The 27,282-nt window shown below is 42.0% G+C and overlaps 1 protein-coding gene across 1 annotated transcript in view; it reads left to right on the top strand.

The window, feature by feature from the left end:
- Positions 1 to 26,602, top strand: part of LOC132488463 (formin-2-like) — a 328,380-nt gene extending 301,778 nt beyond the window's left edge. The window contains exons 20-21 of the mRNA XM_060096653.1: positions 25,194 to 25,275; positions 26,576 to 26,602. Of these exons, the coding sequence (XP_059952636.1) occupies positions 25,194 to 25,275; positions 26,576 to 26,602 (109 nt within the window). The remainder of the gene's footprint in view (positions 1 to 25,193; positions 25,276 to 26,575) is intronic.
- Positions 26,603 to 27,282: the final 680 nt, after the last annotated feature.

The following is a 27,282-nucleotide window of genomic DNA, read 5'->3' as shown; positions in this document are numbered from 1 at the left end:
AACCCAATCCTTTTTTTATACTTCATCCTTTGCTAAAAAAATACGATGGGCTTTTTGAGTCACCCTTGGTGACTTCACTTTCAACTTGGCAGTGCTGTGAACTGGCATGTGACAGGTGCTCTCCACTGCACACTCCTCATTTTCCTAAATCATTTGCTTTTAACGAAAGGCTAAGGAAGAACATGTGGCAGGTGAGAGAGCATCTTTGCCCTCTGACTCCCAAACTATATTACATCTCTTGGCAAAGAGACTGGTTTGAAAAGTAAGACTGTTGGTCTGAATTGTTTTTAGCAAAATTTTGTCCCTTTCCTTAGTGGAAAACCAGCCACAAAACTTCCAGGAAACAGTGCAACATAAAAACAACAGGCCCCTTATTCAAAAAGCATTAACAATTTCAAGACAGCAAACTGTTAAACCAAGTGCAGAGCCCTGAGAGGAGGCCCTGTGTGCTGCACAAACGTCCACCCTTGAAGGCGGCCTTGCCCTGGTGTAAGCTTGCTGGCACGTGCTCTGCGGTTAGGTGGAAGCGTGTTTCAGGAATGCTCCGACGCCCCCAGACATGTACAGGACACGGGGTGCAGCCAGTGGAGGGGTTAAACCCCTGACACACCGATGTCAGTGTGAGCAAGGCTTCAAGTGACATGTGCTTCAGATGGGATGCTCTCCCCAACCTGAGTGTTCCCTCCTCTTCTCCTGTGATATGTACTGGCTGTGTATTTTCATAGTCCTGTGCTGCTCTTACTTTATACCATGGCTTCTTCCGTGTTTGCATTTGTCTTTGTTTCCTGGACATGGTGTTTTGTGTCTCCTTTTTCAGCGTCGCTCTCGGGGCCTCTAGGCCACAGTGCCCCCTTTTGGTGTTTCCATACATATTTGCTGAGTTGACTTGTCACATTGTATTTGACGCAGACATGGAAATAAGAACTTAGTCTAGTAAAGTAACGAACGTGTTTTCTTAGGTAATTTAAGTTTGCCACTGGAGGTAATAAAAACCCCACTCCAAACACCGGAAGCAAAAAGAGAGACTTTGTTTAGACGGTCAAACCACAGAAGAGCAGGATGGAAGGTGGCTGTGGGTGCCTGAGTGCGGAAATCCTAACCAACCACAGCTGTGCAGGGCGGGTTGAGGGGGCTGTTAGTCAGGTGTGTCTCTACCTGCCGCCCTCCACCTGTCTTTTAAATGCCCCCTCCTCCTCCTCTCCTCTCTCTCCTCCTCTCTTTCTCTCTCTCATCCTCACTTTCTCACCCTCTCTCCCCTTCCAACGTCCTCCCTCCCACCTGCTCTGTGCTCCAGCCTAACTTCCAGGCCAGGCTGTTTCTTTATGAGTGGACCCCTGGCCATCAGTCCAGCCATGGCTCACATTCTCCTAAATCAGGAAGAGAGGGCATTCTCCACCCTGTAGAAGAATCCCAGGGAGGAATTCCAGAGGAGTCATGTTCATCTTTGGATCAGCCACAGTGGCCAGAGGTATGGATACCGTGGTTGGTTCAGCGGTTCACAGGTGCAGTCCTGCAGCCAGAGGGGAGTGTTGCCATGGTCGACAGTCTCCTTCTCAGCACTGTCACTGGAGTTAGGGAGAGCAGTTGCCCAAAGAAAGTAAATAATAATCTACTAGCCCTAATTTATTAAGCCTTTAAAGATAACCTGTGTAATTAGCAGAATGTCTTAGCATGGTAGAAATAACCCAAAAGATGGTTTAATGGTGTGGTTGAAATTTTCTTTTGTGATCAAGTTTTCCTTGCTCTAATTTGGAATGTATGCATTGAATAATATGTTTAAGGTTGTAAATACTCTATAAAATGTCCTCATCCCATTCTTTCTAATTGGTGTTTGAGTACAGAGTGTTAGTAACGTATTTTCTGGCTTTTCCTAATGACTCGCATGAGTTAGTAGATGTATTTCTTGAAATGGTGAACTTCTAGTCTATGGTGAAAAGGTCTGCTATCCTTCTCATTGATGTGGTGTGGAAAACATGAGCATTTGAGTTAGATCTCCCTCTTGCCCACTTGAGTCCTAGGCAGGTATGCTATCTTTTTTTTTTTTAAGATTTGTTTTGACGTGGACCATTTTTAAAGTCTTTATTGAATTTGTTACAATATTGCTTCTGTTTTGTGTTTTGGATTTTTGGCCACGAGGCATGTGGGAAGCTTAGCTCCCCCACCAGGGGTGGAATATGCAGCCGCTGCATTGGAAGGTGAAATCTTAACCACTGGACTGCCAAGGAAGTCCCAAGGCATGGTTTCAAAGTCAGCAAAATGGAGACAGTAATACCTGTTCTGCAGTGAGACTGTGTAACTAAATGAGGTTATATATTAGAGTATGTAGCACAGTGTCTCCATACTAGATGCTCAGTGGCTGTTTCTCCATCATTTAAAATAAATGACGTCCTGATCATGACAACACACAAGGTCATGTGACATTCTGGTAAGGCGTGTTAAGAACACATCTGTATGAGCCCTGAACCAAGATGGTGGAGTAGAAGGACGTGCTGTCACTCCCTCTTGTGAGAACACCAGAATCACAACTAGCTGCTGGACAATCATCGACAGGAAGACACTGGAACTCACGAAAAAAGATAACCCACATTCAAAGATATAGGAGAAGCCACAATGAGACGGTAGGAGGGGCGCAATCACAGTAAAATCAAATCCCATAACTGCTGGATGGGTGACTCGGAGACTGGAGAACACTTATATCACAGAAGTCCACCCACTGGAGTGAAGGTTCTGAGCCCCACATCAGGCTTCCCAACCTGGAAGTCCGGCAACGGGAGGAGGAATTCCTAGAGAATCAGACTTTGAAGCCTAGTGGGATTTGATTTCGGGACTTCGACAGGACTGGGGAAACAGAGACTCCACTCTTGGGGGGCACACACAAAGTAGTGTGCTCAGCAAGACCCAGGGGAAGGAGCAGTGACCCCAAGGGACATTGAACCAGACCTACCTGCTGGTGTTGGAGGGTCTGCTGCAGAGGCGGGGGGTGGCTGTGACTCACCGTGGGGACAAGGACACTGGCAGCAGAAGTTCTGGGAAGTACTCCTTGGCATGAGCCCGCCCAGAGTCTGCCATTAGCCCCACCAAAGAGCCCAGGTAGGCTTCAGTGTTGGGTTGCCTCAGGCCAAACAACCAACAGGGATGGAACCCAGCCCCACCCATCAGCAGTCAAGCAGATTAAAGTTTTACTGAGCTCTGCCCATCAGAGCAACAGTCAGCTCTACCCACCAGCAATCCCTCCCATCAGGAAACTTGCACAACCCTCTTAGATAGCCTCATCCACCAGAGGTCAGACAGCAGAAGCAATAAGAACTACAATCCTGCAGCTTGTGGAACAAAAACCACATTCACAGAAAGATAGACAAGATGAAAAGGCAGAGGGCTATGTACCAGATGAAGGAACAAGATAAAACCCCAGAAAAACAACTAAATGAAGTGGAGATAGGCAACCTTCCAGAAAAAGAATTCAGAATAATGATAGTGAAGATGATCAAGGATCTCGGAAAATGAATGGAGGAAAGGATCGAGAAGATGCAAGAAATGTTTAACAAAGACCTAGAAGAATTAAAGAACAAACAAACAGAGAAGAACAATACAGTAACTGAAATGAAAAATACACTAGAAGGAATCAATAGCAGAATAACTGAGGCAGAAGAATGGGTAAGTGACCTGGAAGAGAGAATGCTGGAATGCACTACTGCTAAACAGAATAAAGAAAAAAAGAATGAAAATAAATGAACACAGCCTAAGATACCTCTGGGACAATATTAAATCCAACAATATTCACATTATAGGGGACCCCAGAAGGAGAAGAGAGAGAGAAAGGACCTGAGAAAATATTTGAAGAGATTATACTCGAAAACTTCCCTAACATGGGAAAGGAAATAGCCACCCAAGTCCAGGAAGCACAGCGAGTCCCATACAGGATAAATCCAAGGATGAACACGCCGAGAAACATAGTAATCAAATTGGCAAAAATTAAAGACAAAGAAAAATTATTGAAAGCAGCAAGGGGAAAATGACAAATAACATACAAGGGAACTCACATAAGATTAACAGCTGATTTCTTAGCAGAAACTCTACAAGCCAGATGGGAGTGGCATGATGTACTTAAAGTGATGAGAGGGAAGAACCTACAACCAAGATTACGCTACCCATCAAGGATTTCATTCAGATTCGATGGAGAAATCAAAAGCTTTACAGACAAGCAAAAGTTAAGAGAATTCAGCACCACCAAACCAGCTCTACAAAAAAAAACTAAAGGAACTTCTCTAAGTGGGAAACACAAGAGAAGAAAAGGACTTACAAAAACAAACACAATGGGCTTCCCTGGTGGTGCAGCGGTTGAGAGTCTGCCTGCTGATGCAGGGGACACAGGTTCGTGCCCCAGTCCGGGAAGATCCCACATGTCATGGAGCAGATGGGCCCGTGAGCCATGGCCGCTGAGCCTGCGCGTCCGGAGCCTGTGCTCCGCAATGGGAGAGGCCACAACAGTGAGAGGCCCGCATACCGAAAAAAAAAAAAAAACCAAAATAATTAAGAAAATGGTCATAGGAACATACATATTGATAATTACCTTAAAGGTGAATGGAATAAACACTCCAACCAAAAGACACAGGCTTGCTGAATGGATACAAAAAGAAGACCGATATATATGCTCTCTACAAGAGACCCACTTAAGACCTAGGGACACATACAGACTGAAAGTGAGGGGATGGAAAAAGATATTCCATGCAAATGGAAATTAAAAGAAAGCTGGAGTAGCAATACTCATAGCAGATAAAATAGACTTTAAAATAAAGAATGTCACAAGAGACAAGGAAGGACACTACATAATGATCAAGAGATCAATCCAAGAAGAAAATATAACAATTATAAATATATATGCACCCAACATAGGAGCACCTCAATCCATAAGGCAACTGCTAACAGCTATAAAAGAGGAAATCAACAGTAACACAATAATAGCGGGGGACTTTAACACCTCACTTACACCAATGGAGAGATCATCCAAAATGAAAATAAATAAGGAAACAGAAGCTTTAAATGACACAATAGACCAGATAGATTTAATTGATATTTACAGGACATTCCATCCAAAAACAGCAGATTACACTCTCTTAAGTGTGCATGGAACATTCTCCAGGATAGATCACATATTGGGTCCCAAATCAAGCCTCAGTAAATTCAAAAAAATTGAAATCATATCAAGCATCTTTTCTGACCACAACGCTATGAGATTAGATATGAATTTCAGGGGAAAAAACAGAAAAAACACAAAAACATGGAGGCTAAACAATACGTTACTAAATAACCAAGAGATCACTGAAAAAATCAAAGAGGAAGTCAAAAGATACCTAGAGACAAATGACAATGAAAACACGATGATCCAAAACCTAAGGGATGCGGCAAAAGCAGCTCTGAGACAGAAGTTTATACCTATACAAGCCTACCTCAAGAAACAAGAAAAATCTCCAATAAACCATCTAACCTTACAGCTAAAGGAACTAGAGAAAGAAGAACAAACAAAACCCAAAGTTAGCAGAAGGAAAAAAATCATAAAGATCAGAGCAGAAATAAATGAAATAGAAACAAAGAAAACAATAGCAAAGATCAATAAAACTAAAAGCTAGTTCTTTGAAAAGATAAACAAAATGGATAAACCATTAGCCAGACTCATCAAGAAACAGAGAGAGAAGACTCAAATCAATAAAATTAGAAATGAAAAAGGAGAAGTTACAACAGACACCACAGAAATACAAAACATCCTAAAAGACTACTACAAGCAACTCTATGCCAATAAAATGGACAACCTGGAAGAAATGGACAGATTCTTAGAAAGGGATAACCTTCCAAGACTGAACCAGGAAGAAATAGAAAATATGAACAGACCAATCACAAGTAATGAAATTGAGTCTGTGATTTAAAATCTTCCAGAAAACAAAAGTCCAGGATCAGATGGCTTCACAGGTGAATTCTGTCAAACATTTAGAGAAGAGCTAACACCCATCCTTCTCAAACTCTTGCAAAAAATTGCAGAGGAGGAAGCACTCCCAAACTCATTCTATGAGGCCACCATCAGCCTGATACCAAAACCAGACAAAGATACTACAAAAAAAGAAAATTACTGACCAATATCACTGATGAATATAGATGAAAAAATCCTCAACAAAATACTAGCAAACAGAATCCAACAACACATTAAAAGGATCATTCACCACGATCAAGTGGGATTTATCACAGGGATGCAAGGATTCTTCAATATACGCAAATCAATCAATGTGATACACCATATTAACAAATTGAAGAATAAAAACTATATGATCATCTCAATAGATGCAGAAAAAGCTTTTGACAGAATTCAACACCCATTCATGATAAAAAACTCTTCAGAAATTGGGCATAGAGGGAACCTACCTCAACATAATAAAGGCCATATACAAGAAACATACAGCAAACATCATTCTCAATGGTGAAAAACTGAAAGCATTTCCTCTAAGATCAGGAACAAGGTAAGGATGTCCACTTTCACCACTATTATTCAATATAGTTTTGGAAGGCCCAGCCACAGCAGTCAGAGAAGAAAATGGAATAAAAGGAATACAAATTGGAAAAGAAAAAATAAAAGTGTCACTGTTTGCAGATGACATGATACTATACATAGAGAATCCTAAAGATGCCACCAGAAAACTACTAGAGCTAATCAATGAATTTGGTACAGTTGCAGGATACAAAATTAATGCACAGAAGTCTCTTACATTCCTATACACTAATGATGCAAAATCTGAAAGAGAAATTAAGGAAACACTCCCATTTGCCATTGCAGGAAAAATAATAAAATATCTAGGAATAAACCTACCTAGGGAGACAAAAGACCTGTATGCAGAAAACTATAAGACACTGATGAAAGAAAGTAAAGATGATAGCAACAGATGGAGAGATATACCATGTTCTTGGTTTGGAAGAATCAATATTGTGAAAATGACTATACCACCCAAAGCAATCTACAGATTCAGTGCAGTCCCTATCAAATTACCAATGGCATTTTTTACAGAACTAGAACAAAAAGTCTTAAAATTTGTATGGAGACACAAAAGACCCCGAATAGCCAAAGCAGTCTTGAGGGAAAAAAAACAGAGCTGGAGGAATCAGACTCCCTGGTTTCAGACTATACTACAAGTCTACAGTAATCAAGACAATATGGTACTGGCACGAAAACAGAAATAAAGATGAATGGGACAGGATAGAAAGCCCAGAGATAAACCCACACACCTATGGTCAACTAATCTATAACAAAGGAGGCAAGGATATACAATGGAGAAAAGACTGTCTCTTCCATAAGTGGTGCTGGGAAAACTGGACAGCTACATGTAAAAGGACTAAATTAGAACGCTCCCTAACACCATACACAAAAATGAACTCAAAATGGGTTAGAGACCTAAATGTAAGACCGGTACACTATAAAACTCTTAGAGGAAAACATAGGAACTCTTTGACATAAATCACATAAGGATCTTTTTTGATACACCTCCTAGAGTAATGGAAATAAAAACAAAAATAAACAATTGGGACCTAATGAAACTTCAAAGGTTTTGTACAGCAAAGGAAACCATAAACAAGACGAAAAGACAACCCTCAGAATGGGAGAAAATATTTGCAAATGAATCAACAGACAAAGGATTAATCTCCAAAATATATAAACAGCTCATGCAGCTCAATATTAAAAAACCAAACAACCCAATCCAAAAATGGGCAGAAGACCTAAACAGACATTTCTCCAAAGAAGACATACAGATGGCCAAGAAGCACATGAAAAGCTTCTCAACATCACTAATTATTAGAGAAATGCAAATCAAAACTACAATGAGGTATCACCTCACACCAGTTAGAATGGGCATTATCAGAAAATCTACAGACAACAAATGCTGGAGAGGGTGTGGAGAAAAGTGAACCCTCTTGCACTGTTGATGGGAATGTAAATTGATAAAGCCACTATGGAGAACAGTATGGTAGTTCCTTAAAAAACTAAAAATAGAATTATCATATGATCTAGCAATCCCAGTACTGGGCGTATACCCAGAGAAAACCATAATTCAAGAAGACACATGCACCCCAGTGTTCATTGCAGCACTATTTCCAATAGCCAGGTCATGAAAGCAACCTAAATGCCCATCGACAGACGAATGGATAAAGAAGATGTGGTAAATATATACAATGGAATATTACTCGGCCATAAAAAGGAACGTAATTGGGTCATTTGTTGAGACATGGATGGATCTAGAGACTGTCATACAGAGTGAAGTAAGGCAGAAAGAGAAAAACAAAGATCGTATATTAACGCATGTATGTGGAACCTAGAAAAACGGTACAGATGAACCGGTTTGCAGGGCAGAAGTTGAGACACAGATGTAGAGAACAAACCTATGGACACCAAGGGGGAAAGCTGCGGGGTTGGTGGTGGTGTGTTGAATTGGGCCATTGGGATTGACATGTATACACTGATGTGTATAAAATATATGACTAAAAAAAAAAAAGAACACATCTGTAAATACAAGGCATTGTTGTGACTCAGTTGCTTTCTTCGTTGGTAAAATGTCTTGATTCTGAGTCCAAGGATGAACTTTTGTTTGACAGTGTTCATGTGACCTATCCCTTCTTACTTACATTATTTACATTATTATTTACATTATGCTCTACTCCTGTTTTGATGCTTCAGACAGCTGACCCATTGGTTTTGTCGTGAGTCAGAAAAAATATTTCTTCATATACTTGCAACTAGGCTTGTACACTTGTTAATAAGAAATTCTTCTTCAAAGAAATCTGGACTATTTATTACTGAGCAACACAAAACATATGAAAAATAACTTTTAAAAAATATCAGCTCGACTCTGTCCAGAATATGGGAACAAACTGACGTGAACGGTGCCCAGCCTCTCCCCATGGCCTCACAGAGCGCAGTGTCCATGTGTGAGGACCCAGGTGACCCATGTCTTATCTCCAGGAAGCCATCAGCATCACCAAGCCACTTGGGGGCCCAGGGGAGCTTGGACGACTTAGCACAGGGTACTAGGAACACTTGTGCTTTTCCACCGTGATGGAGGGACTGCGGTCCTGGGGGAGACAATTTCACTGCCCGCCTTTGCTCTGTTGTAGCGAAACTCAGTTTTCAGGCAGAGTCCAGCTTGTGATGTGTGGCCGTCCTCTCGTTCCATGTTAAGTGTCCAGGCACAGGAGACCCTCGGTCATTTGATGAAGGCCCCGTCTCCCTGGAGCTGACAGCCTAGCCTTGGTGAGGTGTCACAGGAGGGGGAAGCAAGAGGGGGCATCAGTGCCTCCAGAATTATTCTTTGGACACAGATCTGAGTCGAGTAGGAGCTTCGCAGGCAGTCCTGGGAGAGGAGGACGTCCTAAACTAGGAAACTGGGCTCTGGCACCCGGGCCTCAAGCCCCATCGTGTGCAGTGCAGCCTATCACCATTTCACTTGTAGTCAGCTGAAGACTTTTTTTAAATTATTTATTTATTTATTTGCCTGTTCCAGGTCTTAGTTGCTGCATGTGGGATCTAGTTTCCTGACCAAGGATGGAATCCAGGCCCCCTGCATTAGCAGCACAGAGTGTTAAACACTGGACCACCAGGGGAGTCCCAGCTTAAGACATTTTGATTTCATAAATCAGTGGTGACATTAGTAAGAGTTGTGTTTAAAGTGCTAAGTTAATTTGCTGGTTCACTTTATTCTGAGGCAGGTGGTCTTTGAGGAACCAGGAGAAAGGGCAGCTACTCCTCCAGCTGCATGAGCGTGTGGTAGTCAGGTCTGGTCTCTGCCCAGCTGGTCTGCGGTTGGAGGGAAAGCGTGTGAGGGTCCAGCCTTAGGAGGGTACACATTAGACCAGAGGCACCTCATACACTGAGCTGTGTGTTCAGGTTGAAGTATGATGTCATCAGAGTAGAAGGAAGCAACCACTTTCAAAGCAACTGAAAATAAACCTGAGCTAAGGAAAGAGGCTTATTATTCTGTAGTCATGTGTTTGTTGGACACATAAGTGGAGCTGCCTCTTGGACCTCTGCTCAGCACTGTCACATTGGAGCAGTACGTGAAGTTGGCCAACTGCTTACCCCTTTAATTCAGGCATCAGTTTCTACAGGAACGACCCATAAAGCAACCCTCTTCCTAGTTCTGTCCCCTGTAGTGGAAGACATGGCAGGAAATTGACAAACAAGACAGGACAGTGCAAATGGTGCCTGAGAATATGTAGGGAATGTGACCTACGCTCATTAAAGGAATAATTAATATGCATTAAGACGTCGTAGGAAGTTAAATTCATGAATTATTAATTCACCAATTATTTATGCCCTACTCTGTGCTCGGCAAATTCCCTGGCCATGTGGATCTTACCCTCTAGTGAGAGACGCAGACAATAAAAAAGTAAACATGCACATTTTAAAATTATAGGTTGAAATTAGCACTGTGAGGAAAGTAAACAGTGAACCATTTTTGCACAATAAAAAGCAGAAGGGTTTCATTTAGAAAGTTTGGTCGGAAGAGGCCTTTCTGAAGAGGCAACATTTACGTTGACACCTAAAGAATTTGAGACTGGTGTAGGGGTACGGTGGTGAGCCTGGCAGGTAGAGGGGTGGGAAGGTCACAGCAGCCTGGCAGACAAGTCTGACTGCTCTCCAGGTCATGAGATGAATCTGAGGAAACAGGCAGAAGCCTGACCGTTCCAACCCTTGCAGTCACGGTAAGAGGCTGACTTTTATCGTGGGTGCAGTAGAAGGCCATCACAGGGCTTTTGAAAGAGGACAACCTGATATGATTCATGCAGAGAAGAGATGGTTGGCTCAATGGGTAGGAAATTGGACGGTGGTATTGAGAAGCAAGTTAGGAGTTACTGAGCAAACTCCTCAGTAACCTGAGGTGGCCCAGGTGGAAGGTGTGATATTCTGGACCAGGAGAGGCAGCAGAGGAGACAGGAAGAGGGTGCTGGGACCCTACACACACGCGTTAGTACGGGTTCCTGGCTGGGGCAGCTCTGGAGGTCAGAAAAGTCTAGTCTCAGCTCCATGACTGATGAGCTTAGGTTAACCAGACCTTAGAGATCAGGAAAGTGAGCTTCCCCCTTTCTTCTCCTAAACTGATTTACAAAGTCTGAAGCCCTGAGTATCAGGAAATTTACTTTCTAAAACTTAGTTCTCCAAAAATGATGTAAAATCCTAAGGTGAAGTTTAGATGGAAAAAATCTATGCATTTGCTTCATCTTTCCATGTCCCAAGAGATCTTTTTAAATTTCGGAAAATCCTGTCTCCAAGCCTCATGTTCAAAAATGGAAGAAAGTCACCCTTAAATGTTGTGGTTCCAACTCCCAACAGACAGCTGGGGCCAAGAGTCAAGAAAATAGCTTATCCACAGACTTTTTTGCTTTAAAAGGATTTAAACATTGTTGCACCTTCTGCTGAGTTTGCAGACGCTTGTAAAGGTATCTGAGCAATTATAAATTTCCCTTCAGCATTTGCTAAAAATATTTTTTGGTGCCTTAGCAAAGTTTGTCATAAAACTGTCTTGGCAAAAAATATGCTTCATGGCGTAAAGATATTTAAGATTTTACCTGTTAAAAATAACATCGTGCAGCTTATATGAGCTGCAACTAGCTCCTAGAACAAGCTATATCTTTACCAGCAAGCCGTTATTTGGGGATCATTGTAAGTTTCTTTAGGAGCCTCTCAAACAATGTGATGGTTATAACCTGACGGAGGAGGGGGCCAGACCTGTTAGATTTGTCCAACGCCGAATTCTTAGGTTTGTGTGGACTTCTGCCGGAGCCTGGATTTTTTAGGTAGTGACAAATGCCCCCGCAGCCACCCCACTGTGATGTCTTCCTGGCTGACTCGGAGCCCCCAGTAGAGGAGCCCACTGGCCAGGCACCCTTCCTCCTGGTCCGCCTCGGGACTCCTCCCTAAGACACGGGGGGTGGTGCGGGTAATGCAGAGAAATGGAAGGTGTTCCTTCTACATTTAAAATTTTGGGATCGTGGGGTCAGTAATGAGTACTCAAAGCTAGTCGTGAGAGATGGGGGTGGGCGAGATCGTCCCGAAGATGTAGGTGTCGGTCTCTACAACAGGTTTGCAGCTGATGGCAACATTAGACCCAGACATTGCAGCATCATTTTATTGGACAAAGAGCAGTCCACTCACTGGTTTTGCCTGCTAAAATCTGGTTAACATTTAAGAAGCAACTGTGATAAGGCGCGAAACTCAATTTGAGTGTATGGGACGTTCACGTGCTGGGGGGACTATGGGCAGTGAAGCCACTTTGGAAAACAGGCCTTTCCTCAAAGGGGGCAGACTAGGGACTTCCCTGGTGGTGCACTGGTTAGGACTCTGCACTTCCACTGCAGGGGACACGGGTTCCATCCCTGGTCGGGGAGCTAAGATCCCACAAGCCGCAGGGAAAATTAAAAAAAAAAAAAAAAAAGTGAGCCTAGAGCTGCCATGGGGCCCGCAGCTCCCGCCGCGGGTCTGCGGAAGAGGCCTGTGGACACGCAGCAGTGTCACTCATGACACCTGAACAACTTGGAGGTCTGTCCACTGATGAGTGCGTAAATAAAGCACGCATATCCTTACAGTGGAATAGCATTACGTGATAAAAAAGAAATGAAGCACTGATACAGGCTGTAACATGGGTGCTAAGTGAAAGCAGATGGTCACAGAAGAAGACTATGTGGTGTGTTTTGATTTATATGAAACACCCAGAATTAGCAAGTATATAGGATCTGGAAGTAGGTTAGCCCTTGTCGGGGGCTGGGGGCAGAGAGGAATGGAAAGTGACTGCTGATGAGGTTTCTTGGCGGGGTGGAATGTTCTAAAACTAGATGGCTGCATAGCCCTGTGGGTTAGGGTTTTGTTTTGTTTTTTCCAGTTTTTTGTTTGTTTTCTGGCTGTACCACGCGTCTTGTAGGATCTTACTTCCCCGACCCCTCCCCGGCTCTCGGCAGTGAAAGTGAGGAGTCCTAACCAGGAGACCACCAGGAAATTCCCTGTTCAGCCCTGTGAATTTTCCACTTTAAATGGGTGAATTTAATAGTACACTAATGATATCTCAATAAAGCTTTTTTTTTTTTTTTGAAGAAAGTAAATAGAATTCTCACATTAACCACTAAGCCTAAAAGTGGACCAGGATTGAACGTCCCACCCTAGCGGTCTGTTCAGGTTGGTCACAGTTTTGAAATCATACATTGGTTACTTTTCTTCCTGCCTGGTCCACTCCTGGCCATTTCCCCTGTGCCCAGGGGACGTACTCAAGGAAAGCAAACCTTTTAACTATTAACATGAATAAATGAGCTAAATCAAAATTTCAGAGACAAATCTGCTGGCAAAAATTGTAAAAAAATAAAATCACACGGTTAATTCCAAGATCAAAAAGATCTCCATCTATTTAAATACTTAGTGATTTATAATAGCTTGACTCTGTAGTGATGAAATGACTAGTGCTTTCCCTGTGTAAACTTCAGACTCAGGAAACCTTAATTCATGTTAAAAATACACATACATACAGTACGTGTGTCTATTCTGAAATTACTCATCTATTCTAAACAAACTTTTTTTCAAATCTAATCTCCATGCGGGGAGTCAGATTGTCCAAGTTTTCTTAAACTGTATTTCTAATGGAAAAGAGATAAATACTTAGGGGGAAAAAAAGTGGATATAATAATAATGGTGAAAATAAATAAAAAGGGGAAGAAGTTTGTCTGCGTTTGCTATGGTGTAAAGACCCATCTCTCACTTGTGTTTCATGAGGTCTCCACCCTCTCACCAGAATGTCTCCCTACTCCTGCCCACCGGCCCTTACCTGGCGTCTGAGTTCTCACTCGGGACCCTCCCCACGGGCCTCTGACCAGGTCGCTGCTTCTGCTTGTCATAAACAGTTAGGCTTAGAAACGTGAACCATGGGCAGCTGCTAGGTCAGGAGAGGAATTTTGAGTCCATGTGAAGAAAGCAGACATTTTTTGAGTCAGGGGTAGACCGTTTATACGGGGGCCCTCAGTGAGGACTGGCCGTGCTGGTGCTGCAGAACTGGCCATGGAAGTACAGTGTGGTCTGGACACGGGCATTTCTAGTCAATTCAGGTGTCCACCATTGAACAGCTATCATAGCAAATAAGTTTTCCCCAGCCTGGGTTCCTTGGTTTATGTGGAAAGTTCTTGTTTATGATTTGTTCCTCCTTAGAAGGACCTTTAGGTCATTGTCACCGTGGTCATCATCATCATTTAAGTTATTATACATGCATGATATTTCTTATATGCATATTATAATTTCATATCAAACTCAAATTCTAATGCTCTTGGAGTTCTAGGAGCTATGATTTGCACTTTTTAAGAGTGATAATATTGCAGAACCAAAAAAATGAAAATCATATCGTACTTAATATAGTCCCTAAAATGATGTAAGACTTCTTTTTTCACTTTAGGCTTTCTAATGATAATATGATATTATTAGCTTATGGATACACCAGAGGGTTGTCAGCTTGCTCTTTTTTTTTTAACTGAAGTATAGTTGATTTACAATGTTGTGTTAACTTCTGCTGTATAGCAAGTGATTCCGTTTTACATATATACATTTTTTGATATTCTTTTTCATTATGGTTTATCACAGGATATTGAATATAGTTCCCTGTGCTATACAGTAGGCCATTGTTGATTATCCATTCTCTATATAATAGTTTTCATCTGCTAATCCCAACTTCCCAGTCCTTCCCTCCCCTCCCCACCCGCTTGGCAACCAGAAGTCTGTCCTCTATGTCTGTGAGTCTGTTTCTGTTTCATAGATAAGTTCATTTGTCATATGTTAGATTCCACATATAAGTGATATCATATGGTATTTGTCTTTCTGACTTATTTCACATAGTATGATCATCTCGAGGTCCATCTTTGTTGCTGCAAATGGCATTATTTCATTCTTTTTTATGGCTGAGTAATATTCCATTGTATATATGTACCACATCTTTATCCATTCATCTGTTGATGGACATTTAGGTTGTTTCCATGTCTTGGCTATTGTAAATAGTGCTGCTATTAACATAAGGGTGCAAACATCTTTTTGAATTATAGTTTTGTCAGATATATGCCCAGGAATAGGATTGCTGGATCATATAGTAACTCTATTTTTAATTCTTTGAGGACTCTCCATACTGTTTTACATAGTGGCTGCACCAACTTATGCTTGCTCTTTTTGAATGTTGTCTTATATGAAGCCCAGGAGCATTTTATTTTACTTTATTTCATTCCATTTTGATTTATTTTGCTTTTGTTTCCTGAGTAAGATCAGTAATAAAATGCTTAAGATCCCTGATACCTTGAATGTCTTTCTAAGTTTGAAAACTTTAATCAGCTTCATCTGTCATTTTATCTTGTTGAGGGATGTTGACATTCTCTGGATAATCCTTCAGCTTTCTCCCCATCGTCCTCCACAGCCCTGGCCATGCTCCACCCCCAGCTGATTACAAAGGTCGCCCCTTCCTTTAGGAACAGCAGTTATGCTGTCACCTGTGTGTCATACTCTGTTCTAGATAAAGTGTTCCTGCCCTCACGTCCCCGATCTCATTGATCTCTCTGGAGAAAGGCTGATATGTCTCCTTATAAGCCCCTCCCATGAATGATTTAAAGCTTGATGCTGAGCTGTACAGAGTCCTGTTTGGGTAGCCGTGCCTCAGAGAGGATGTGGCCACTCTGCATTTACTAAAAGGGCATATGGTCCTCCTAGCGTGAGCTGCACCTGCCTTGTGTTGTCCGGAGTTCTCTGAAGGTGCCCTGTGCCAGTGCTCAGTCAGGAGGGAGGCCCGCTCTGTCCTCTGGGGACTTTGGGTAGAGGGAAAAGAGGGCTGGAGGAGGTGCTGGCGGTGCATGTAAGCCTGCCGGGCAGCGCTTTCTGAGAAGCGACTGATAAGCCGGGACTTGAAGGAAGTGATGGAAGAAACCAGGGGATTTTGAGACAGAACATTCCAGACGGAGCGGCAAGTGCAAAGCCCATGTTTATGAATACAAATATTACTATTTTCAGTAACTGTTAAAAGCTTATCATCTAGGCATTTTTAAACGTTCTAAATGGCACCTTCCAGATTTCTCCACTTTTTCTGATACCACAGTAAATTCCTTGTGGAAGAACATGAGAAAATGATACTCTGGTTTGACAGAATATAATTCATGGTCTTCATTTACACAGTGGAGTGTGAACCTTACTGTTTAATCATCTAGTCCCTATGGTAAATGCATCTCCCATCTTCAGCAGCACAGTGTGTTGGCATTTCCAACATTTGTCAGAGACTCTAACCACCTACTGACTGCTGTTCAGTTGAGACCATTGGGATCTGAGATAGTGGGGGAAATGTGCTCACTGTCCTTCTGGGTTTCTCAGAGTTGTAGCCCTCTATCAGGTTAGATCACCAAAAAGCAAGGGCACAACACACTCCAAGTGTGTGCCGACTCCCCTTTCCTCAGAAATGCCTTCATTGAGTTAAAGCTTAAAATTTAGTTGCTGTTTATATTGAGGATTTGTGTTTAAAAAGAAAAAAGCCATTGGAGAAGTTTCTCTGTCTTCTGTATTTTTAGATTTTTACTGACTACAGTTCACATCCCTTATGTAGAGAGCCACTGTCAAGAATTCCTCCTAGAAATTAGAATCAAGAAAATATGGTGGTAGTTTTTTCTCCGGATGATCTTGCATGTTTTCCTTTTTCAAAGATGAACATTACAGCCCACTGTGTTTCCATTAATACTTTTCCTTGAATAGGGTTCAGAATTTGTCCAGTTAGAGTGCTTCTCCCCAGGAGCTAGTAAAACACATGCACCCACTTTCCCAAATAGTTTCTCTTTCAAAAACCATTTTAACTTGCCACGTTTTATATGTTCAGAGTTTTAGAAAATTCAGTCTTTTGAAATTAAATGCTTCTAAATAAACAGAAATAAAATTAATAAATATAAATTAATATAATGAATGTAAATATATAAATACATGGTAAGTGTAAATACATAAATGTAAATAACTATGTACATATAAATAACTAGAGGAAGATTTTGGTGGCCCTGTTTTTTTGTTGTTGTTGTTTTGTTTTGTTTTGCGGTACGCGGGCCTGTCACTGTTGTGGCCTCTCCCGTTGCGGAGCACAGGCTCCAGACACGCAGGCTCAGCGGCCATGGCTCACTGGCCCAGCCGCTCCACGGCATGTGGGACCTTCCCAGACCAGGGCACGAACCCATGTCCCCTGCATCGGCAGGCGGACTCTCAACCACTGCGCCACCAGGGAAGCCCGGTGGTCGTGTTTTTCATCATCCCGTGCCTTTGCTTTGTGAGGCCACACAGAGCGATGCTTATTAGAGCTGAGGAGGTGTTGTCTGTGTCTGTCTGGATCTGCAACGTTGGTTTCTGACCCTAAGCGAGTAATGTGACCATTTTAAGTTTCAGTTTCTTCACCGTAAAAGTTGGGTAACAGCAGTACCCACCTCATGGGGTTATTCTGAGATGTGTGTGTGTGATTTTTTGTTTTGTTTGCCTTGAAGTGAGAGCCCAGCCGGAGAACCCAGCCGTGTCCTCCGGACCCATCTTTCCTCACCTACAGCCTTTCCAAACCTAGGGAGAAACATTTCTTCCTATGGTAGCTCATCCATGAGTTACAATGTCCTACATTTGTAGAACATTAGACATTTATCAAAGAGATGCCGACTATAAAGAATTCATTTGACTGCTTGAATGTTTTCTTATGAATGAATGATTCCTCTCTTTTGACCCACCTCTACTCCGAGGCGTGGTCCAGGGGCGGGTGTCCCCAGGCTGGTCCCCGAGGCGTGGTCTTCAGGCGGGGGTCCCCAGGCCAGTCTCCGAGGCACCGTCCCCAGGCGGGGTTCCCCAGGCCGGTCCCCGGGCGGGGGTCGTGTAAAGCGTGGCCGCCTTGAGTCGCTGCAGCCGTGCGCTCGCTGGTTCTAACTGCGCCGTCAGCCCTGGAGGCGCAGAGGCGGTTTTCTCTGAAAGAGTCAGAGAGTATGAGCGATGAAATTCAGAAATTAGACTCAAATTCAGAAATACGTGCCTGACGAGACTTCATTTCTTTTCCCTTGCAGTGATAAGGAGCGCTGTGGTTGATTGTTTCCACTATATTTTCGGGGGGGTTGGGGGGATGTAAGCATCTCGGTCATAAAGGAGGGCAGGCCTAGACGAAGTCGAGTCCACAGGACGTCTACACCTGCTTCCGGCTCTACTGGAGCCGCATGCCAGCTCCACCCAGCCTCCGTCCAGAGCCCCCTCCCCTCTCTTTTGGATTAGAATGGTTTCTCTGGGCTTAGTAGGCAGCGGTGGGGACTCCGCTGAGCTGGGCGGGGGAGTGGTCTGGACATGTGGTTTCTCTTCTCTGTGTCTGTGTCACTGTAGCATCTCACAAACTGTCTTTACACTGAATCACATTGAACTTTTTGTATGTTTGCCTTACAATAAATGGGTCTGGGGCTTGGGAAGGAAAGTGCAGAGAAATATACATTTTTATTAGGCGAGAAATAAGAAACCACCCTCTCTGTTTAGAATAACCTTTAGTATAAATGTATCCAATTGTATTAAGGGCAAAATTATTATTGGAATTTAAACTAGTTTCTTTTTTTTAATTGAAGTATAGTTGACTTACATTATGTTAGTTTCAGGTGTACAACATAGTGATTCAGTATTTTTATAGATTATGATGTTTCAAGAAATTCTATGATAAATAAATATTTTTCATTCTGTCACCTACCTTTGTCTTCTCTGTGATATAAACCTTAAAAATATTCTCAGTCTCCTGGACTCAAATTTTCTATGCTTAATAACTTCTAAGCTTAATATCTTAAAGCCAAGTGAAGCTGTTACAACTGAAAATTTTTGCATGTAGGGAATAAAAATCTATATAGATGTATTGAAATTTATTTAGCTTCTTTTTAGGTTACACTTACCACTTTTTTTTTAGAAGATAAATTTAGTGTAAGAGTTCTCTTGAAATTTTAAGCTTTAACACATAGAGATGTTATGTTTTCTGCAGTCATTTTTGCCCAGACAACAGTTTCAACGGAGGACTCATCTCATAGTCACATTGATCACAAAATGCTCACTCCTTATCCTGTATTCTCTGTAGCATCACAAAATCTGTCATTACTGACTAATGGTGTCACACTTCTCTACCTTGATAAGCTTGAATTTCAGGTTTCACATTCACTTCAGCCTTACTTGACATCTTCCCAAACAAGCTGCTGAATGGGCAGGTCGGGTTGTGCGATATCTTAGGATCTTCTCACCAGACACGCTGAGCGATGTCGCTGGCTGTCGCTGGCTGTCGCTGTCCTGTCCTGCCCGACTGTGAGTCAGACTCCTGGCCGTCCTAACCTTCCAGACCCAGCTGTGGGAGGTGGAGGGCGGTGTGTGGGGGAGAAGCCCTGGCAGCTGACAGGACTGCCTCCCGGCCCAGGAGCTGTATCTGTGTAGCTGGGACTGAACTCAGAGCATTATTGCTCTAATTTGAGGCTCATTTAAATGAGCTTAGTTGTCTGGTTTTCCCCTCTAGAGAGGACAGGAATTTTTTAAAGAAGAGAAAGGCTCTACGTAAGGCAGATATGCTGGCACCGTGAGGAGTGATCACAACGTGCCATCTTAGGAACAGACAGAGGATTTAAAACTGGCTGTGAGGTCAAGTCCAACAGAGCACAGGGTGGCGTCAGAGTGGGTGAGCTGCTGTCGACGCCTTCGGAGCCTTGAGGGAGGCCTGAGTCCGCACATCACAACAGTGATGAAGGCGGCATCAAGTAAAGGTTAAATATTTCCATTTATTTAAGAAAGAGAAACGTTTCATTTTTTCAAAAAGTCTATTCAGAATTGGTTATACAGGGCTTCCCTGGTGGCGCAGTGGTTGAGAGTCCGCCTGCCGATGCAGGGGACACGGGTTCGTGGCCCGGTCCAGGAGGATCCCACATGCCGCGGAGTGGCTGAGCCCATGAGCTATGGCCACTGAGCCTGCACGTCCGGAGCCTGTGCTCCGCAACGGGAGAGGCCACAACAGGCCACAGCAGTGAGAGGCCTGAGTACCGAAAAAAAGAAAAAAAAAAAGCCACACACACACACACAAAAAAAATTGGTTATACAAAGATTGGTCCTTGTAGAGAGTGAGTTTCCACTTACTGGGAATCACCCATTCATTTATCTAACTCTTTCTGACCCATTGCCAGGACAAAAATTAAGAACAAAAAATATTTGTTCAAATTGGTCACCTACTCTGTTTTCCAAACCTGATTCCATCTGTTTTTTGGTTTTTTCCCACGATTAAATTCTCCTTTAAAAGATCAAGGAGAGCCTCACATTCTTTTATTACTTTTGGTCCTTCATTTGAGGGATAAGTGCATACTTTTGAAAAGTATTCAGCACATTGTTGTGTCTGAAGTTTTATGGACAATAAAAGATATTACACCAAAATTTAACATAAACATCCAATTTCATGGCCATGATATACTGTTTGTATCCTTCTGTTCTGTCTACCTTTCCTGTTTTCTAGTCTCTGCTTTCTGTGTTGTTTTTCCAAAACCACTAAAAGTGATGAGAGAAGAGTTTTCCTTATCACATCATTTGTTTTTGTTCATATTTTCTTTGTTGTCTAAATTTCTGGTTAGAAGTTGCAGTTGTTAGAATTAGCCTACCAAAGATGTCATCTGAAAAATTTTTACTTCCCTTTTTAGTTATCTAATAAGGTAAAAATCTTTTTTTTTTAGTTTATTTTATTGAAGTATAGTTGACCTACAATGTTAATTTCTGCTGTACAGCAGAGTGATTCAGTTATACATACATATATTTTTTTATATTCTTTTCCATTATAGTTTATCATAGGATATTGAATATTGTTCCCTGTACTATACAGTAGGACCTTGTTGTTTACTCCTCCTATATATAATAGTTTGCATCTGCTAATCCCAAACTCCTAAGCCATCTCTCCCTCAGCCCCCTCCCAATTGGCAACCACAAGTCTGTTCTCTGTGTCTGTGAGTCTGTTTCTGTTTTGTAGATAAGTTCAGTTGTGTCATATGTTAGATTCCACATATAAGTGATATCATATAGTATTTGTCTTTCTCTTTCTGACTTTGCTTAGTATGATAATCTCTAGGTCCATCCATGTTGCTGCAAATGGCATTATTTCATTCTTTTTATGGCTGAGTAATACTCCATTGCATGTATATATAACATCTTCTTTATCCATTCATCTGTTGATGGACGTTTAGGTTGCTTCCATGTCTTAGCTATTGTGAATAGTGCTGCTATGAACATAGGGGTGCATGTATCTTTTTGAATTATAGTTTTGTCCAGATGCATGCCCATGAGTGGGATTGCTGGATCATACGGTAACTCTATTTTTAGTTTTTTGAGGAACCTCCAGACTGTTTCCCATAGTGGCTGCTCCAATTTACATTCCCACCAACAGTGGGAGGGTTCCCTTTTCTCCGCACCTTCACCAGCATTTGTTATCTGTATACTTTTTGATTATGGCCATTCTGAATGGTATGAGGTGGTACCTCATTGTAGTTTTGATTTGCATTTCTCTAATAATTAGCAATGTTGATCATCTTTTCATGTGCCTATTGGCCATCTGTATGTCTTCTTTGAAGAAATGTCTTCATCTTCTGCCCAGTTTTCAGTTGGGTTGTTTGGTTTTTTATTACTGAGTTGTGTGAGCTGTTTGTATATTGGAAATTAAGCCCTTGTCAGTTGCATGATTTGCAAATATTTTCTCCCAGCCAGTAGGTTGTCTTTTCATTTTGTTTATGGTTTCCTTTGCAGTACAAAAGTTTGTAAGTTTGATCAGGTCCCATTTTTTTTGCTTTTATTTCTGTTGCCTTGGGAGACTGACTAATAGAGTCAAATCTTGATTAACGAACGCCCTGGCAGTCCCTTATGCAGCCACATTAAAAAGAAATCATCTTCGTGAATCATGCACAAGAGCTATGAATCCATATGCCAACCACAGACCCCTCCTAACTGGAGGTTAAACTCAAGTGCAGGCCAAGGACTGTCCCCTTCAGCCAAGCCCTGACTTCCTCCTTCCTCATGTGACTGCTTTCTCTTTAAAAATGAAGTACTATCCCTCTTTTCACTCCCCTCCTCCTTTCCAAATATGATGTGTAGGTCATTTTTGTTATTTGAAAAGTTATCACCACTGTGCCTTTTCACTTAATATCTAGTTATGAAATGAACATCTTTTTCCTACTCAGTTTAGGAAATTTCAGCACTCATTGAATGAGGGGCGAGGCAGGAGGGAAGAGGGTTACTCAAGAGGCCTGCACTTGGAGCGGAGAACTCCTCCTGGCCCCCAGAGGGAGGCCCAAGTAGGAGGGCACTCGGGAGCCCTCTCCCTTCCGGCTCACCTCATTATTTTTCCTCTTATTTCTGCCAACTCTGGCGGCACGCTCACCTCCAAGGACACGTTCTTTTTTCCTGCCTAAAGTGTGGGGAAAATGTCTTGTCAGAGTTTTGTTGAAATAAAATTGGCCTTTGGAAGAAGCAGCATTTGCTAGGAGACTTAGGATGGGTGGGCCCCAAGGGGACTGCAGGGAGCCCATTCCTGCGGTTTGGGGTCGTGACCCGGGGTTCACGGCGTTGCCTCGAGGGGGAGGGAGCGCCGGGGTCCTGGGGTGCCGCGTGGGCAACCGCCGCCGCGGTTCCGGGGCGCAGCTTCTCCTGGTGTCGCCCACAGGCGCCCACATCAGATCAGACTCTCCCAATGCTGCTCCCGAGCGCGTCCTGGCTGGGGCGGGGGGGGGGGGGGTTGTGTGGCGGGGTACGGTGGGGGAACAGAGACACCTGACCCAGAACAGACACGCGGGGGCCCGGGAGCTGCGTTTTATCTGATTCTCCATGATCCCTCTGCTCCTGACTTTGAGCGACCGCTCGGGAGCCATGTGCGCGGCCGGGGTCTGGGGACGCAGGGACCACTCGCCCTGGTCGGACAGGGAAGCACCGGAGCGGGGGAGCTCTTGCCTCGGTGGCGGGTCCCAGGCAGCAGGGTCCCCGCGGCGCCCCCAGGTTACTCTGTACAAGCCCTCTCCCCTCACCCTCAGCCCCATTTCCCCTTCCAAGAAAAGTATGGAAAATTAAGATTTCTCTTTGAAACGAAGCTCCGCTGTCGACCTGCTTCCGAAGGATTTCAGGAACCCCACCCGCCAACCCCAGGGTCCCCTCGGGGCACAGCCCCCGAACCCGGCGCTGGGCTCCGAGCGCCCCAGCCTCTGTGCGCACGGGCCTCTCCCCTGGCAGACGCTGGGCTTAAGTGTCCTTAGCCCGGTGCCCAGTCACTGCGAGGGCTCCCTGACCACTCTCTCTGTCTCTCCTTGTGTCTGCTGTGGGAATGGCTGGACTTGTTTTTGTGTAAAATTTAATATGTTTGTATTAGACTCAGCTTCCTGTGATACTTAGAAAAAACTTTTAAGAACAAGTTAAGTAAGGTAGTGAGAAAATTAAGATGCTTTGGTGATTTATAAACTTGTGAAGTAGATTTTTTTAAATGTCACAAAACGCTTTAAAGAGCTCCAAGTAAATTTAAAAGGGGATCTACTGGATTTTTGCTAACTGCTAAAAAAAAAAAAAAAAGTTTTCCTTAATTTCTTGTCCAAATATTTCAATTTGTATTAACTGGTAGTTATTTCAGAGGAAGATGGGAACTCTGCAATCCTTAGTTTGTTATAACGTGTTTGTATTCAAATGTTTGGAGAAAAGATTAAAGGCAAATTTATGGCTTGGGAAGAAAGTGGTAGAAGTGGTAACAATGGATTGTCTTCTAAACTGTCATCATTTTCTGGAATTACTGACATTAGCAAGTCAGCAGGCATTTTACATCCAAAAGGAGTTACTTTGATCTGTCACCCTTTACTGTGAGCTGTAACAGTAACCTCATAGCTGCTGTACTCCATGATTTGTTTCCTTCTGTTGTTTAAAAACAGGGGTTCTTCTATCATTAGAACTTTTACCATCAGGCTCAAGAAATATATTTAAAACTCATTTCTTTCAGGAAACAGGTTTCAAGATCTAAGTCTTTTATTAAGATAAGTCACGGCCTTTTCAGTTTCTCCAGAAATATTCTATTTTTAATTCCCGAGGAAAACCACAGTAATAAAAACAAATTAACCTAATAGGTTATTTTCTTTCTTATGGCACCTATTTTTATTAATAGAATTCCAGTTTACAGATTTCTTACTATTTGTTTAGTTAAAGCAATCATTGGTAACATTTTACAGTATTTTATAAAGAACTTTTATATATATATAAACATGTCTGTTTATAAAGTCATGGACTGATTTTTTTTAACATCCTTATAGGAATATAATTGTGTTACTATAAAGAACTTTTAAAGTAAAACTTTTTGGACCTTTGCAGCAGCTCTGTGTGATCTTCTTAGTGATGCTCTTCTGCATTATCGAGCCCTTGTCCTTCCTAAGGGACACAGAGGGCAGAGTGAGCAGACGTTACCCAGCGTCAGACAGCAGAGCCAGACTTGCTGCACAACCTCCCTCCCCATGACGTCCTCTTTTAACTGTTCCTCTGGTAAACTCAATACTGTTTTCCCTTGGAGCGTGTGTTTAAAAAGAAATCCTAGACGCGTTCAAACATCACTGCTCACTCTCTATTTTCTGCTTTCCAATGGCTCATTCCCATGCTTGATGAAGCTCAGTTTTTTAAAAACCACCCCAAGTATTCATTGCACAGACTTCCATGCCTGGGGAAACGCTATGTGGAAACTGAACCTGAGACTGTTTTAAATAAACATATGAGTTTTTATATGGTACTGCTTATTTAATTATTTAATGCTTCTGATTTATGTAATAGTGGCAGCCCCATTTATGTAATGGAGCCAGGCTCAGCACCCTCACCTGAAAATGAAGGATATTTCTTTACTTTCCTTCTGAATGTAAGACTCCGTTAGTATAGGATAAAGTGTAACCTAAAAATATAAATGTGCTGTATTCTATTCCATTCCACATCCTTTGATTCCAAGTTAAGAACCACTAGGTGAATTCGCCTCTAGCTCTAACATTCTGTTTTTAAATCAAATATCAGGTGACATTGTGGTATGTGGTATTTTTCTCTAATAACTCAACCTGCTATACGTGGATTGTAGTGAGCTTTCTAAATCTTTGCTTAATTGTGTGTTTTCTCCCCCACCCAGAGTAAAAGAAGCTGAAGAGGTGTGTAGGCAGAAAAAGGGAAAATCACTTTATAAGATAAAACCAAGGCATGACTCTGGAATTGTAAGTATTTATTCTGTTTTTTTAACTTGTGATTTTGTTTGGCTTTTAAGCACTCTTTTCTCAATATATACAAATTTATCTAATAATATTTTAATTATTTTCCTCTTAAGTTTGAACAAATAATGAGCCTCTGACTTAAAGAATCTCCTTTTCCTTCTGCCTTTAATCAGGCCCCAAAGGCTAAAAGAATCTCAGGGTTCAGCATTCAAAGACTAACAATTAAGATAAATCCACTGAGGGGGTGCACGTATGTGTGTGGGGTTGCTGGCAGAGTTGGGGGCCATCGTTCACTTTCCTCATCACACACGGGTCACAGCACAACTGTTGTAATTGGATGAGCACCCTTGGGATCTAACACATGAAATGCCAGGTGCAGTGTTGTCCTTTGCCGGGACCAGGGCTCAGGCTCTGCAGAGTCGGCTGCCCAGCAGCTGTCAGCTCACAGCCTGAGTGTAACAAGCCAAGGTGTTCCCTCTTTGTCCGCTCTCCCCTTCAAAATAAAACGCCAAGTTGTGCCCCCAGAGAGGAAAGGGTGGTGGAAATGACGAGTTTTCCCTTGTGATACTGTCAATGTTTCGTTGAGTGTTCGAGGGGTTGTCATTTGACCCCACAGTGTAAGTAAATGATGATGTTTTAGGCCTTAAAATAGGAGCAGTTTGAATTGAGTTAGTCTAATATAGTCTAAGTGGAAGATATTCAAATAAAACAAATTGGAATACAATTAACCAGCTTTATTTAGAAAAAGTTAGAAATTATATCTTCATTTAAAAGATATTTTCCTTTCAGTTTCTCTGTATAAAAATCTTATGTAACAACAAGTATTATATTATGGTTTGGTTTATGTTCTGTCTTTTTGATGAAAGTACAATCTTAAAGTACATGTATAGAATGAGCAGGAAGTTATTTATTAACCACAATTACGGTATTTTAAGGATAGAAGAGAGTTAAATCACATTAACCATGAGATGAAGCCTCGATTCAATTTTCATATTTATGTATTTGCACACATAAATATGAGAAAGTGAGAAAGGTGAGCTGGTATTCTTTCATGTCGATTAGAAGCTAAATTTTCAAAACTTTTTTTTCTCAAAAACATTCATTGATTTGTCTTAGTGAAAATTCTAAAAGATAAAACAGATTCTACTTCTATTTTTTTCCTTTATGACCTTGTGTATCTTTAACGTTTTTTCAGAGAATTTGATCCAAATGAAAAGACCTTGTTTGGGCTATTCTAAACGCCATACATTTTTTAAAGTTCTTCCTTCTAACTATAACTCTTCCCTGGTGCATTTATTTTCAGAAAGCGAAAATAAGCATGAAAACCTGAACAACGAAAAGCAGAAAGAAAATGAGTCCCTGCAGCCACTTCCACAGAATTCAGCCGACCTGAGGGCAGGAAGGAAACTCATCATTTTGATCACTTTTCTTCTTGGCCTCTTGCATAATCTTTGTGTTTTCCAGACAGTTCACTGATTGTTGAATTCTACTGTATACTAAAAAAAAAAAAAAAAAAAAAGCAAAAGCAGTAGGCCAGTGGAGAATGTGACACCTTTTCTTTTTGTAAAAGTTTATGGTATTTTACCGATAGACCAAAACAGCATGTGTAAGAGGCAGTATCTGCATTAATTCTGAACATGCTAAACAGTAACCTCCAATTTACTGATGTGCAAATAGCCCTGTCACAGTGAAACACGTTCCTTTCTACTGACGACCAGTACTCCACATCACTGCATTTAGAGTTATGGTTAAAATGTTATTTCTAGTGAATTGTTTGTATCAGTTTCACGTCTACATATAAATTTTCTATTTTGAAATCGAAGTACCATTTATATATGTCATAGTCAAGGCTTTCCCAGCTCTTGGGTTGGTTTCTGTAACTATATATTTGTGAAAGAAGATTATCATTTTTTTTTTACTCATCAGATAATGAATAGAAAAGAATATAGCAAAAGGAAATCCCTTCCTATAAATCATTTAAAATAGGCAGGAATCAGAAATGAGGGTGTT

Source organism: Mesoplodon densirostris, chromosome 1, assembly GCF_025265405.1.
Source record: "Mesoplodon densirostris isolate mMesDen1 chromosome 1, mMesDen1 primary haplotype, whole genome shotgun sequence".
NCBI classification, from domain to species: Eukaryota; Metazoa; Chordata; class Mammalia; order Artiodactyla; family Ziphiidae; genus Mesoplodon; species Mesoplodon densirostris.
The sequence above is the reverse complement of the archived record's forward strand: the minus strand, read 5'-3'. Positions and strand labels throughout refer to the sequence as shown.